The sequence below is a fragment of the Colius striatus genome, chromosome 12 (genome assembly GCF_028858725.1).
Source record: "Colius striatus isolate bColStr4 chromosome 12, bColStr4.1.hap1, whole genome shotgun sequence".
NCBI lineage: Eukaryota > Metazoa > Chordata > Aves > Coliiformes > Coliidae > Colius > Colius striatus.
In genome coordinates this window covers 11901766-11917802 of record NC_084770.1, presented here as the reverse complement: position 1 = coordinate 11917802, position 16037 = coordinate 11901766, and the positions used below count along the sequence as shown (strand labels likewise).

Below are 16037 nucleotides of genomic sequence, written 5' to 3'. Positions count from 1 at the left end.
CCTAAACCAGGCGCCTCCTTACAGCGTGTCAGCTGGGAGCAGGTGTCTGGTTAGCAGCGGCATATGGTCACTCCTGGGATTTGTCTCAACAATTTAGATGTAATTACACAAAGTCCTCAGCAATTCTCTTGTGCCATCACTTTCCTTCGTAGAAGGAATCACGTTTAAAATTACAGTTGGAACAGAGCGATGTTCCCGTATTGCCCTTTTGTGAGGGGAGGGGGCTGTTAAACAGGAAAACCCAGAAATGTTCTCAGGCAATAAAATTCATGATGCTCAACTCCAAATTAGTAAGATTTTGTTTTAACCTAATTGAAAAAGAAAAATTAGTCAATTAGTTTTAACTCCTCATTTCATTATAACAGGAAAAACAAAAGAACAAACAATATCTTTTCCCCTTTCACTTCTGTATGACCCCTCTTAAAAAAGTTGCATGAGGAACAACAAAAGGATATTATATAGGCTAATAGTTTGATGTGACTGATCTTTAAACCAGGAATACTATTGACAGTGAAAGTCCTGCTCCCCACCTCACCCAGGCAGTCAGAGGTCACTGGGACAAAGGTTAAGATTACAGGGAACTGCAGGCACATAGAAGAGAAAGCCAAGGAATGGCTGCTTTACCTCTTTTCTCTAAGGAATGGCTCATTAAAAATTGACCATCTCTTTAACTTTTACATTCTCTTTGTACTGTAACTGAACAAATTATAATCTCTTGATTTACAGCTAATAGATATATGTCAGAGAAAGGTATGAAATACTTCATATCTAATGATGACCATATTTTTTTCAAAATAATTTAATTATTTTCTTTGTTTCAGGAAATAATAATTATTTAGAACCCCTTAAGAAAGCTTCCTAAATAAGGTTTGACACGTGTAACTGGTGTAAAAGTCTAAAACCATTCCTAGCATTCAAAAACTAATAAGCCTTCAGTAAAACTGGGACAATGCATCTAGACCGTCCATATTTTAACAGTACCAATACAAGCAGGGCTTGTTTCACCTCAAGAAGCAGAAAAACTTCAAAACAAAAAAGGCAGGTGCAGATTACTTTTTTCTTTTATGAGATCTTAATGTATGAAATTCACATCCCTTCAAGTCACTGCATCACCTTAAAGTGACCATAAGCAGATATTTTGTGCAAATCTTAAGTCTTTTTAAATTTATTAATAAGAACTTAGAACCATCTTCAAAAGGAATACCATATATATGTTGGAAAAAAGAGAACTTGCATAACTGCAGTCTATACGTCATCTCAGTTACACAGCACATATTAAAATTGCTCAATTTATGAGAGGCTTATAACATACAAATTTTATAGCATTGTTCTGTTTGCAATGTGATAAAAACAACGTAAGTTTTCAAACATGCATAGCTTGTCTGTACATGACTTATGTGTCATCAGCTTATTTTGTCACAAATAATACCATTCCCAGACAGGCACTCTTTGTCCATCCAGAACCTCTGCCACCCCAAGAAAAATCCTATCACTGATGTAGGTAAAAGCCCCAAGTTCATCTTCACACAGACAAAAACCATTCAATTTGAAGTGAAGATGTATGGACACTCTCCTCTTACACTGTACTGCAACACTGATACTGAGCCTACGTAACCTCTACTACTCCCCTCACCTTGCTGTTTTGAGTGAGAGCACGCTGGAGCCGTTTGCACTGTTCAGTAGGCAGAGAATCACAGACCTGGGCCGCATACCCAACAGCGTAGCAGTTATGTGCCGTACCTCTGCTTCTTCTGGTCTGAAATCCTCAGTTGCTTTGGTCTCTGGAGAGTGTGACTGGTCTTATCTTTTACTGGAATATCAAACCAAATGAAGGAGTGGAGGCACCCCAGGGAGCTGTCCAATGCCGGAGCAAATGAATGAGTTATTAAGTAAAACAAACCAAACACCAGAGCGTCAGGGACAAGATCCTCCATTGCCGGTAGCAATGGCAAAACCCCTAGTATGAGTAATTTATACTGAATGTAAGCAATGTCATCATACTCAGCATATTTCAGTCAGCAACAAGTACACTGTAGAGGATGCCAAGTTAAGAGGGCTTTGCCCCACTTATCCAGGTTTAAATAGGGAGAGCGCTACAAATCAAGCAGACCTCACTAGCAGAACGAAAACATGATTTTGACATTTTCTAGGATAAGATTATTAATTTAAATTTCCAAATTTTTAATTAAATTGTATTTGGAATAGGTAACATTTCTTCTTTAGAATAAAGGTATTCTCAGGTACATTTCTGCTGTGTGACTGATACATAGGAGGCTCTTCGCTCACCTCAGGCTTCTAGTACAAATCAAACTTGCCACTGGCAGTGCTAACAGGATTCCAGCTACTGTAATCTAGGAAAACTAGATACAAAACTTTTAATGCTGTTTTTTTTTCCTCCTTAGATTCTCTTCCTTAGCTGTATTTTGTCAAGATGCATCTACCCTTTCACTGTCTCATGAAACTCTTATTTACCATTTTACCCACTTCCTGAGCTCTACCATTTCAACAAATTTTAACATTATGAAAGCATTGACCATTCGCATTCAAATAAGACTCCACTAATTTCTGTTGCTCCATTGGCTGGTGCTGACCACATGCATCACTTGTTATGCTTTGCCTGGAAACTTAACAGACTGTCCAAAATAAAAACAATGACTTTTTGGCAAATTTTGCTGCCATAATTTACCATATGACCATTCTCAGCACCTCCTCCTGTGCTGTCAGAATTTAGCTCTCTTTGAAGTCAACAGACAAAGTCATGTATAATGACATCAGCTAATGCAGCACACGAGATTTGTGGGTGATGTGAGCTGGTGTATTTCTTAAGCAGTTCCTCTTGCTAACTCATCCTGCCCTCACATTGTGAACTATTGTACTAACACAGCTGTTGGTGTGGTTCTGTGGTGGATTATCAGGCTGAAAAATAACATGGGGAAAAGAGTTTCCATCAGGCATCAGCCATACTGTTTTCACTCAATGACTGTGCTCTTAATTTGCGTTGCCTTTCAAAGCAGAAATGAAACAGGAAATTGGTAAATTACAGAAAAATAAGAGGAAACACCCAGTCAAAAATTGGCAGCAATAGGGAAAATTGTTGGAACCACGGATTCTTTTGTTAATAAACAACTACTTACCTGATGATATCCGATTCTTCTAAACATTTACCAGTTAGAGTCTCAATATTCACGGGTCCTCACACACCTGAATTTGGGTTCCTTTGGCCAAGAATGTGTATTCAGACTGCCCTTATGCCCTTGGTGTCACTGAGTCGCCTTTCCAGAGACACAAAGAGAAGAAGATAACTGTCTCTCAGTAGTAAGGAAGGCCGATTATGGAATACATATGGAGATCATATCTCAAATAAAAAGAAAAAACCAATCTGTTTCTATAAGTAACCTTTCTTCCAGAGTGCTTAATCTCTGGGGTCATCTATATGAACTATTTAGTTCAGATGAACTGAACTAAATTCAACAAAAATACATTTTTGAATGTGAGTGTCCATGCAAGATTTATTCCACACAAATGGATATATTCTGAAGTTATCTCTTTACTTAATTTGTTTTAGTTTTCTTTAATGTTATACATTGAGACAGGAAAAGTAATGAGGCAGAACTTGCCATGCAGGTTAAGTGCAGTACTTAAAAAGTCCATTCACTAATAATTTGAAGACAGCTTAAGAAATGCAAGATCGGTACCTTGGTGTCTTCATGTTGAATAACATGACCTGAGCGTATATACCAACCAGACTGTTGTTCTGCACAGAATACTGTTTCAGAGTCGCAGCAGCTGGTAATGCTAAGTGTGCTCCAGTCTTTACCCTAGTTGCTTTAAAGCAGCTGATTCACATAATAATCTATGAGAAGCAAAACAACATCTCTCTACATGAAAAGCTGATGCTGCAGCTGGCGAAACACCCTAAAAAATTCCTAACTCACATTCAAAGATCTGCAGAATTAACTGGCATGACTACAGTATTCATTATGCTTTTTAAGGGGACAAAGAAAGTTTGACTATTATCTTGTAACTGCTCAAAGAGAACAAAACTCAGCACATGGTATAAGTACAGAATATGAAAGTGAAGAACTTTACTTACCCTCTAAATAAGGGCAAAATTTAGTAACATAAATCTGTCAATTCTGAATGAAAAAGAACTATTATTTGGAATGACGAAATTTAATTACGGAACGTAATTTGTCTCAAATTAAAACCCACTACATTGGTTTTAGTGCAGTTTGTCATTATGCTTCATACAAACCTTTCTTACAAATGAGGTAACTATTCTCACTCTAGTAGAAATCTCAGCACAACTTATGGCTCAAGGTACAGAAAGTGTGTCAAATATTTCTAGCTACCCATGGCTCCTATTTTTCAGTCATCAGCTGCTTTTGCATCTTGTTAAGAACCACTGGAAAGCCATCTTACTGCCTTTTCTATCGTTTGTTCTTTTTTTTTTTTTTTTAATGTTTTGGGATTCTTCTGTTTTGTCTTGAATTTACCTTTTATTAAAAAAAATCTAACAGGTGACAGAGACCAAAGAAATTCTGGAAGATTGGTATCTAGTTAAATGCTTTTAATTGCAAATTGACCAGTAGCCTTTTTAATGAAATTTGTATCTTAACTGAGTAGTAGTTGAAAGACATCAAGAAACAGCTTGGAAGTGGGCAGATGCTGCTTCCCAGAATTGCAGAAATTTGGCTTTGTGAGATTTAAATCTTAAAATTTTGCTTTGGAGCATACCGAAGTTTCCATGTAGTATTTGGAAATAAAAAAGTGAAAGTAAGCAATGTTTCTTGTTTCCATATTTAATCCAAGCAGACATAGACACAATTTATAAAATTATTCTATTGCAATAAAGTTTTATATAGCATTTAATTTTTATGAATGTTTTTCCTTCAGCGTATCATATATTCATATTTGAAAATATCTTTGCACAGTCCTTTGTGCAACTACATGCTAAAATTCTGCAAATGCACACTTAACACTAAACAGCACAAAAAATACATTCTGTATCCATTCATATGTAAATTTAAAACATCTCACTTGGCAGATAAACAATGAAAAGTTATTTTAAAAAAATCAGAAACTACAAAAATGCACACGTAAAAGTCTTCCCTTTTGGATTTTTAGTAAAATACTGCTCTGTATAAGATCTAATGAAAAACTCCAGTGCTTACAAAATACTTTATATCTATGAGAAAAACAAATGCTTAAATTTATATCTGTATGAATTAAACATAATCACCTTGTTAAAATAGAAAACTGAAATCATAGGGGACATGGCATAGGTCAACGTAGATGTCACATCTACCAGGACATGTAAAACTGTAATTAACTGGGCACCAGGCAGTCAGTATCATTGAACAGTTCAACTAAAAACCAGAGACTAATACAATATGCAGCAGCTACAGAATTAAAGGTTTAACCACCTATATATAAACATAGCAATTCTACTTGAAGTCTTAGATTGAAGTAATTAATAATAAAAACTGCTGTGTTTAGCAATGTTAAGAATGTGCTTCATAACCATGTTTCTAAAAAATCCGCATAAATTGGCCATCCAGATATGTCAAAATTCTGTGACGCCAGAGTCTAGTCCAGTCTCATCACCATCACAGGAATTTCTAAACAGATCTTTTCTCTGATGATCAGATATTTAATATAGAATATAGGGGACTAACATTTGTGTCTCATAATTAGACTTCACATAAAAACTTCTAAAATATCAGCCTGTCAGCCTTGTGTTGCGAATGACAATAAATCACCCAAATGTACAACTTGCCCTTCATGGAATATGGCTTCAAACCATCTTGAGACTAGATGGCTATAAAGACAACAACAAAATCAATGTGTTTTAAGTCTGTATATAGACCATTCTACAAAGTTTGTGATAGCATCTAAACTGAAATACAATTTCTTAACTTAATTTTTACCTCTGTGATCCTCTTTATAGGGCTTGGTGCTATTCTGCAAATACTGCTGAGGCAAAAACTGTTTCAGAGAAATCAATATTAAAACATCCTATAAGGTTGTGTGAAACTTGGTACTACAAGAAGAAAAGGAGGCAGAAAACATGGTAGGGGAACCGAAAGAAAGGCTCCAAACACATGTTTGGAGATGATAAAATTAATCACTAAAGTAAGTTTTATTTCTAAGCTTCCTGGACCTCAGAGGAAAAATATTTTTTATGGAACAAGTTAGAATAAAAAAGAAAAATTAAATTTAATCAACATCAGTAAACAGCACCAATTGAGGCTTCAAATTTTCTCTTAGCTTATTAATGTCAATAAGAATAGTACATATGGGTTAAAATTAGCACAGTGACCTCTGAGCTGTCTTTTTTTCCTATATGAACTACGAAAGCTCTAGTTACTGCTTTTACAACACTACTCTCTCCAAAAATACAAATCAACTTTCTGTCTGAATATTCTTATGGAAACAATAGTAATGGTTTCTGATAATTCAATCATGCTACACAGAATTCTTTCACAAAACTAAAAAAATAAACGTTACAAGTCACCAGCAACAAAAATAACCTACCACAGAGAAGGGTTCAGGGCATGGACTATTAGGTGGAAAAACAAACTCTAAGTAAATAAAACTTTGACAGTCATCTGTAAACTGGCCATTTTTCGTAATTCAGAAAAAACCCACTAGCATTTTAGGAGGCTATGCAGATCTGTAGCAGATAGCTACATTATTTTAACATCAGAAAACAATGTAACTGATAACGCTGCGAGATTAAAAAAGTAAACATAGTTACTCACTACATTGGATAAAGTCATCTCCTGGAACAGATTCTGTATCAGCAAGCTCTTCACTGTAATACTATACATAGAATAATACCTACATTTTGAAAGTCATAAAAATGTTGCCCTCTGGTACAAAACCTAGCAGTTGGTATTTAAAATGAATTTGGCAGTTTTACTGTAGTGAGGTTTTAGTCACACCGATCCAACTCAGCAGGACCTGGAGAGCCAATATAAAAGCTGCATTTATATAATTTTTTTTTTCCTTTGTGTCATGTTGCACTGTTTAAAAACAAGCTAGAATACAAAAATATCACACTAAGCAATGTTAGATGCCCAACTTATTACCGCTCCACATCCCTTCCCAAAAAGCACAGCAATTCTGAATTAAGGTTGCCACTGTTATTGCTGCTTACCCAGTATAGTCTGTAAGCCACTGTTGAGAAACCTAGGCACAATGGATGGCATGGTAACCTTAACTCAGCATTTCCTGGCTTTTGCTAATTTGAGTAAAAATAAGTTTGTCTTAAGTTTGAACATAAATTTAAATTTTCCTAATGACCTGAAAACCAGAGAAAACAAAATGTATTTCATTCTATATTATATTTAAAGCGGCTGGTCTTTTTAATAGAGCTTTCTGATTTTTTTTAACTGACAGAACATAACAAGTGGGAGAAGAGTTAAAGATAAAATACACCTGGCTACCATATTTATTCTGAAGATTTTGGTGCGCCAAAATTGACAGCCAGCTTTCTTGGCTTTCGCTTGCTGGAAGTGTTTGGTGTTGACTTATTATGAGGAACGCTTGGAGTAGCCACATTGTCTTGAAACGAAACAGTGGATTGAGCAGCTTGAGGAGATTTTAAAGGAGCTGAAGAATTATCTTGCTGAATGTGGTCAGAAGACACTGGCTGTTCATTCTTTAGTGGTGCAGCTTGAGGGGAACTCTGAAACTCCTTGAGCTCAAAGTTTTTCTTGCTAGCAGCCCTTTTTTTAGTTACCTTTAAATTAAATAAATATTATTTAAGAGAATGCATTCTCAGAGAACTGCAAATATTCCACTTTCAGAAGACATGCATACAATTTTTTACAATAATTTTCTAACACTAAATAATGGTTCAGGGTGGGGTGTCATTGCATTCATCACACAGGTACATTTTTTACACAAATGGAATATTAAGACAAACCTGCTCATCTTACCTGTAGAGGTATAAACTGGTTGTGAGAACCAACTGGTAAAGTACCCGCAAGAGACATATTTCCTGGATAGGAGCCAGGATAATAATGTTTAGGCACTGGTGCTCCCCAGGACACTGGACCAAACATGTGTGGTGATGGAGGCATTATATTAGCTGTGAAAATAAATAACAGTTCATCTTCTTTCCTCAAAAAGAGAATACCAACTCTCCAAGACCCAGCTACTTTTGTCTGCATGTTGCTTCTCTTTCCAATAAAGTCTCATACTCTTCATATTTACTTGAAAATAGGTAAGTATTTACATATTATCAAAAAAAATCCCCAACAGTTCTGCTTTTAGAGAACTATGCCTAGATGACAGCACAGTTAAGAGCACTAAGTCATGACATCTGGTAACTTAGGATTTCACAGCCTTAGCTAAGTGAACTGTATTAACAGAAGGTTGCAAATTTAGGTCATCCTTTTGAAACAATATAAAAACCCTGGGGAAAAGACATGTAGCAGCTGCTGTATGGGTAACTAGGATGCTTCAGTAGTGCTGACTCAGTAATTACTAGCTGTGAATGTGAGCTTTAGTAGAATAAAAAATAGATGGGAACCAGAAACACCATCACGATTTTTAACAATTTTTAAAGGAGTTACTTACCATGCTAATATTTGTCAGTGGACCACAGGATTGTGAAGCAAGTGACAGTTAGTTCCAAACAAATAAAAGCACTACTGCCTGGATTACCATTAACTATATAGGGAAAAAAATCCACATAGGAAAACAAGGAAGAGTTTTCTTATGAATTCTGGACTGGGACAATCACCTTTGAACTAATTTCTCTTGTTTAGAAGGAAAAAAAAACCTCACCAAAAAAATCAAAGACTGAATGAACAATATGTTCTTGAGTAAAAGAACTAACTGGGAGAGACCTAATCCTTTGTACTGAACAATGTGCATATCAATGAGAAAAGGTTCATGAATGGTTTTCAAAGCAGTTCACACATACAACTACATAGACAAAGATCAAAAATGTGTCTTTCTGGAAAGCAATCACTTTCATATATAGAACTACAATTATAGGACATAATGAAAATATATGGAACACATACTACTAGGATGTATATTGCCAACAGATACATACCAGGGGGTTGTGCAAATACTGGAGGAATAGAGCCAGGTGGTACAGGAACGCCCAGTGGCTGATAATTTGGAAACACTGGTGGAGGCAGAGGTGGAGGCAAAGGGAAATTTATTCCTATAGAGCTCTATGAAGAAGGAAATGGAGGATTACAAACAGATGCAATGCAATAGAGACAAAGGTTTTAAAAGACTCTTTGCATTCTCACCAAACGCTGTAAAGCAAAAAGTGCAGCTTTCTCCTTTGCTTCAGCTTCAGAGTGACACTGTGGTCCACGAACCAACAAACCATTTGACAATTTTATGTGACAAACTGTCATGGTCTAGAAAAACAAGATAAGACTTTTGAGGGAATTTATATTGCTGACAAACAAAATGAGATATAGAAACAGAGAATATGGCTATTTATTTTGAAAAAAGGCAACAACAGCAAGTAAGGTTTATTTTTAGTTCAGTCCAAATGTTTAATATTGGGCAGTTGAAATGAAGTTGAGAACTTAAAACTTTGGCAGAAAAAGTTTTATACCTGTGGTGTCTTTAGGAAAGAGAAATCTGGTTGTGACATTCCAACGAGAGAACAAATACGAGACAGTTCAGAAACAGTAGACAGTGAAGGCTGTGGACAAGCGAATGCGTGGCCTCCAGTTTCCAGTGCTGGTGTGTTCTGAGGGCCTCCAGTGCTGTGAGGCTTGTTCATATGAGCAGCTGAAAAAAAAAACCCACAAAAACCAAGACTGTGTCACAAACACTTCTTGCACTGAAAGGAGAGCAACTTTGTTATTAGTGAAAAAATAAAAAGCAGATTTGAATTTTGCTGGTATTTTCATATCTGATCAGCAAAAACCAGAAGATCATATATAAAGGTACATTTAGATTTGAATGAAGCAGTAGAACTGAGATAAACATTTTATTACTATGTTTTGAAAACCAGCACTATATTCTTAGCTATATTCTAAAGTGCCAGTACAAGGTGAAACACTAAACTTTGAGTTGATGTCTAAACATACCCATTTTTTTTGTTTGTTGTCTATATTGCAAGGCAGGTTCATGGCAATCCTGTCTACTAAGGGGAGGAGGAGTATCATTAACTTGGCATTTCACGTCATTCCTTGTTTCCAGGTCAGAGCCATCTATCTTCAAAATCTCTTTGAGCATCTGTGTTCCTTTCTTTAAAAACAAAATAAACCAATTAAGGACATGATGGCATTCATGTAACACTACCTTCTTACTTAACTGTGATTATCATAATCAGTACACAAAGTCTGATTTTTTTCCTGTCAGTTACATTTTATCAAAGCACAGACAACAGCATCTTCGCATAAACAAATATGTTTGTTACTTTCCTTTGAGAATAACCAATTAAAATCTCAACAATATTTTTTAAAAGCCAGTTTCACGGCATTTCTTTAAATAGAAACATGCATGGTAAGACAGCAGATGCTAAATTGCAATATAATGATTCCTGCAGTATACGGACCATAGCAAACGATTGTGGTGACAGATGTTCTTCATTAGTAGCTCTTGCTTCTTTGGAATAAGTCTGCACTTCATTTTCTCTGGAAACTTTCAAAGAAGCTAGAAGGCTTTCAAGTTCATTGTCCTTCTTAGAATAAATCAGAAAAAAAAGAGGGTACATCAACTTGGTATATCACAAGCAGATGCAAGAGGCATGGTGTGTATTACTTTGAGATTTATGTCATGCTCATTCAGGACTTTTTTCTCTTAGCCTGGGTAGATCAGAGTCACGTCTGCTCAGAATGTGAATAGATACCCAGAGACTACATCAAGTTTGGCATACAAAGATGCATAATTGATCAATAGAGAATTTATTTTAAGAATGATAAAGGTTATAGAGGTTTGTCTTGTATCTGTTATAAACATGAATTTGCACACAAGTGACCACAAATGACTAGAATAAAATGGACTGGAAACTGAAGTTATTCAAAGAGCACAACAAACTGAACTATCTAGATCCTACCTTTCCACCCATACAGGGACCATCAACTGCAGCTTTATGAGTTACAGACATGTTGGGACTTTCATTTCTCTTCAAAAGTTTCACATTGTACTTATTCACACCTGCAAAATTCTGACAAACCGCAGCATTTATTACTGAATACTAACACTCCATTACTCCTTATAACACAATCATATTAGAAACGTATCTGTAAAAATCTTTCACAAGCTAATTTTAGAGGATTTCAGCTTACTGAAAATCTAGAATTTGTGTTTTCCCATTACAACATAGCTTTTAGAGTCTGAGAGGAACACGAAAATCATTTGGTATCTTCACTATACAGCCTACATGCCTTCTCTAATTTTCTGCCTATAAACTACAGAAAAAACATCTCAGAAATAAAATTTACCTAGTAAAAGAAACAACTAAGATGCCAGTTACAGAGAAATCTGTAAAATGATGACTAAAATCAGAGTAAAACAAAAATAATACTTTTACTCAGTACAGAAGAAATTACCTGTTTGTTTGATATTTTAGCATGTGGCTGACTTTCACCTCTCATAACTTTGGAATCTTCTTTCACTACAAAAGAATACATTCTTTGGAAATACTCTTAAAAATCATAATAATTATCAAGACTCAAAAAAACCCTCCAAACAAGCACACAGAGTGGCACTAACTTGAATGGTTGCATCAAACAGTTAATTCATACTTTATAGGTCATTGATGTATGCTTTTCTTGTAGAATAAAATAAAATTAAGTATATGTAATGATACATCTAATTTCATATTCTACAATATACTATCACAAATAAATTTTCAAAGCCAAATTGCAAAGATTTCTGTGTTTTGGTTTTTTATCAGATGGGAGGAAAGACAATGTGATGTAAAAAAGCTTGATTAAAAGATTCAGGATTAAGTGCAGAATAACCTAAAGTGCACACCAAGGACGTTATCCAGCAAGTGCAACACAGTATTTATATAACTATAACAAACTATCTTCTATCAGTAACTACAAAAGCCACAGTAGGCATTTTTATGAAGATCAGATAAAGTAAATAGTAAACCTAAATGAAGTTTCTAATTAGAGTACTTACATTTTTTATATGGCTCATGTTTTCTCTGCTGACCTTTAAAGCTGCTGTCATTGAATCCTGGCTTATAGAACTGGCTGCCAGTTCCCAGCTTGACTTCCTGAGGTAGAACTGCATCCTAGAAATTTAAACATCAAACCTTAACCAGGAAACACAGTAGTCCCATATGATTACCGCTTTCCAGAGCTACGCATACACTCTTGTGACAATACTTTCATCGAGAGGATTTACTTGTAACGTTTTCTGATGTGATGAACTGATATGTAAAATTAAGTTATTTTACCTTCATATTTTAAACCCAGGGATCTGTTTATATACTAACCTTCTCATGCGTGTTTTGCTGAATGTGGTGAGACTTCCCAGAACTCTGCAGTGATTGCCATATGCTACAGAATTCATCATCTTGCTTACTCTGTGCCTGACAAAATAACAAACAACATCCGCAACAAACTCAGCGGCTATAGACTCAACTACTGAACAGCTTATCATATATGAAGACATTCTGAAAATCATAAAGTCTAAGTTTAACAGTGCTCAGATGACAGAAATTTTAATACTGACACTAGTATAACTCACGTGTTTAATTGATGAAATAGGCTATTGTGGGGGCTTACATTTACAGAAGAGCTTTTCCTAAGAATCACTATTAAATAAGCTTAGTTTGTTTTGAGATTGTTTTTGCTTCGTTATTAACTGAATTTCTGAACACAGAAAAGATCACCAAGTATAATTAAGCTCAGATAATAATTCCAAATGGTTTCAAAAGCATGCTCTCATACTGTCAATATTCTTAAATTTTACTATTAATGCCTTATTTTTAAAGGCTTTGTCAATCAGCCTCACTTGCTACATAATCTTACAGACATATTACCACAGAACTGAAGGTCCAGCTATGTAGAAAACACGTTTAGATTCTAGGTTTCCAAAAAAGGATAGTAGAGGACATTATACTAATTCAAGAACTGGGACAAGTTCTGCTCCAGTCTGTATCCAGACTACTGATGTACTAAACATCTGATGTACTAAACCAAAGCTATCTGTTAATCATCAAAAAAGGACATCCTAAATAGGAGGGCCAAAATAAATAGGAGGCCAAAATAAATATTGAAATATTTGAGTCCAATACTAAATTAATCAGAACACTCACTTTATTTTTCTGATTGCCACTGAGATATGATCCTTTCTGGGGTGAATTAGAGTTGCCCTGATTTTCAGCCCTGAGATTGTAAAGCTGTCTTCCATTCAGTTGCTAAATCATTGAGAGAAAAAGAATAGAAAAAAAATCAGAAGTGTTTCATTGAGTCAAATTTTGTTTTGAAAAATAGTCTTTCTTGTATAGACTTAAAAAACATGAGACAATTCTTCTCAAACACATCTGTAGCAACAAGAAGTTACCTATTTATATAAATTTTCTTTAAAGTCACTTATTAAAAAAGAAAGTATTATTAGAGCCATGAGAATTCTAACTCACCTGTAATTTTTACCCCCTTTACTGTATTTTCAAAGTAAATCATGACCAAGAAACAAAACTGAGAAGGAAATAATGTCTTCTCTTTATAAGCATGGACAAACTTGGCCTACAGGAAGCTCTATGGAAATAATTACATTTCTTTCCAAACAAACCATTTGTTACATGGGGTGTCATTGCTCTAAACTAAATACTTGTTTCTAAAAATGCAACTGGAGTTCTCAAAGCAAAAAGCCATCAATGAGGAATTTTAGTCCCTTTTGTTACTGGATTAACTCATTTCTCCAGACAAGAATTATGCTACTTCTAATATAGCGACATTAGAATTTAATTTTGCTTGTACAAATGGAGACAACCACCACGGTCCTAATTCAGCTTCTAGGGAACAACTTTTTTTTTTTTTCAAATGAAAGAAAAGTCTTACTTGAGTAGGAACAAAAAGGGAGCGAGGAGAATGGTTGAGGCCTCCCAGAGGGACTTTTTGTGAGCTCGCAGATGACAGATCGGATGCATATGAATTGTAGTTATTCACAGCTGGCTGAGGTTTCACTATGGCCGTCAGTTTTTGATTTCCCATTTCTGATCGACTACCATGAGACAGGTTAATTAAGGCACTTGATGGCAGACGATAACCTCTGGCAGGTGAGCACCTTAAGAAAAGTAAATTCACATAGTTTTAATGCTGACATTCTAATATACCTGATATAATGACACTGTTGCCTCTCTGCCAAAAGATAACGACACAAGTTTGAACAACAGAGGCTGAAAACTGTATCCAATATTGAAATCTAGTACCATTACACACAGTGTTAATCTCATTGTGTTCCCCTTTGGCTTCTGTCTGTCAAAACTAGAAAACAATTACTACTACTGAGTTTATATTGTACCTTTTAGTGCTGAACTCAAAAAATGGTAAAGGTGAGTGAATTGTTATAGCATAGTTCTGCAGTAAATATTTCTGAAAAAAAAATTAACTAGGAAACAAAAATATCATTTTTTGGAGATGAAAACTGAAGCCAGTCACCAAATTATACCTTGAGGTCAAGCAGCATTTAGTCAGTTTTACATCTTCCTTTATGATTCTAAATACTAAAGATTATCTGTTACAGGACAAACTCTTGCGAAGGATAGGATCGTGTTACGCTTGCAGAGCGCAGGTAATAATAGGATTCTTGTCTAATTTCTCATTAAGAAAGTAACACAGCTAACAACAAGAGTAAAAGAAAATCTGATGAGTACTTAGAAGTTTATCTGATTACTTAAATACAGAAGAGTTATAACATTTTTTAAAGCAATAGCATTAACCATGCTTCCAACTCCTGATGAACAGTTTAGATTAATGGTGGTTAGAATTTAGTGCCTAAGTATCTGTTACTGATAGTTCAGAGTCCTTCCTTCAGACGAACTGATGATTACTGACTGCTTTCTTAAATCTACATGCTGAGAAGACATACAGATAATAACCTGTTTTCTACATATTTGTTTTAGAAAGACATTTGGATCTACTGCTTTATTCTGCTGGTCTTACAAATCAGAAGCTTCTAAATACACAAAAAAGCCTAAACGGCATTTCCAAAATGTAATATGCTTCATGAAAATTATCCCTACTCAAGGAGAAAAAAACCCCTTACCCATAGAAAAAATAAAAACTGACCAACACCATTGACAAAGTTTTAAAAACAGGCATTGAAAACACCCAACCAAACTGAAGGCAATGACTTTATGCCATCTATACCAACAGCATCAAACAACTATGAAACCCTCTGCACAAACCTTATAGTTAGGCCTCCAAGGAATTCTTCATCAAACAAAACTTCAAAGAGCACATCTGTTTCTCTACTGGCTATAGAAAACAAAGTAAAATGTCATCCTATAGACGTAACAGTAGCTGTTTTCTTCCAAAACTCTCATCAGCCACAGAAAAATCTTTATTCCTTACATTAGTAATTTCACTAACAGCAATTTGGAAATACTTCTCCAAATCATACATGGCTGCACGTCAACTTTCAAAAGAAATGTACCATGCACAGCCTTAATTGAACTACAATTTATAGCAGTGTATTACAGCTGTCAGAAACTGCCAGAAAAGAGATGCAAGGCATCTTTATATTCACACCGTTTAAAACCAACAGTTTCATCTTTACTTTCTTGAATAATGGTAGACTATTACTCCTTTAAGTTATACTAGTATATAATTACTATAGATAAAAGAACACTTTTTAAAAAAGGCTGCACTCTGATCTAGTGTATTCAAGATTCTGTTGGATGCAAACTAAATGAGAAAGCAACTACTTCAATGCCAGGTAAGAAAAAAATTTATGTTACTACATCTTAAACTGATCTCTCCAATGGGATTCAGTAAATCCTTTTGTTTACCTGAAACAGATGTATCTTCTTGTCATAGAAGGCATAAATCCACGCCATTTTATAGAAATAGACTATCACACAG

The 16037-nt window shown here is 35.2% G+C and overlaps 1 protein-coding gene across 9 annotated transcripts in view; it reads right to left on the bottom strand.

Annotated features, from left to right (window-relative positions):
- Positions 1-1632: 1632 nt before the first annotated feature.
- XRN1 (5'-3' exoribonuclease 1) overlaps positions 1633-16037 on the bottom strand; it is a 39631-nt gene continuing 25226 nt past the window's right edge. The window contains exons 30-45 of one of the 9 annotated variants that reach the window (XR_009819510.1): positions 15362-15431; positions 14013-14238; positions 13268-13369; positions 12443-12538; positions 12124-12238; positions 11544-11608; positions 11048-11158; positions 10547-10672; positions 10077-10236; positions 9596-9774; positions 9279-9392; positions 9074-9197; positions 7947-8098; positions 7452-7747; positions 3135-3272; positions 1633-1854 (exon numbers count right to left, since the gene is read on the bottom strand). Coding sequence is in view for 7 of the 9 variants with exons in the window: in XM_062005554.1 (XP_061861538.1) it covers positions 7457-7747; positions 7947-8098; positions 9074-9197; positions 9279-9392; positions 9596-9774; positions 10077-10236; positions 10547-10672; positions 11048-11158; positions 11544-11608; positions 12124-12238; positions 12443-12538; positions 13268-13369; positions 14013-14238; positions 15362-15431 (1931 nt within the window). In the remaining 2 variants the exon portion in view is untranslated. Of the gene's footprint in view, positions 1855-3066; positions 3303-4535; positions 7748-7946; positions 8099-9073; positions 9198-9278; positions 9393-9595; positions 9775-10076; positions 10237-10546; positions 10673-11047; positions 11159-11543; positions 11609-12123; positions 12239-12442; positions 12539-13267; positions 13370-14012; positions 14239-15361; positions 15432-16037 lie in introns of those variants that run through there. The other 8 variants (XR_009819511.1, XM_062005554.1, XM_062005553.1 and 5 more) reach the window with 8 other exon arrangements.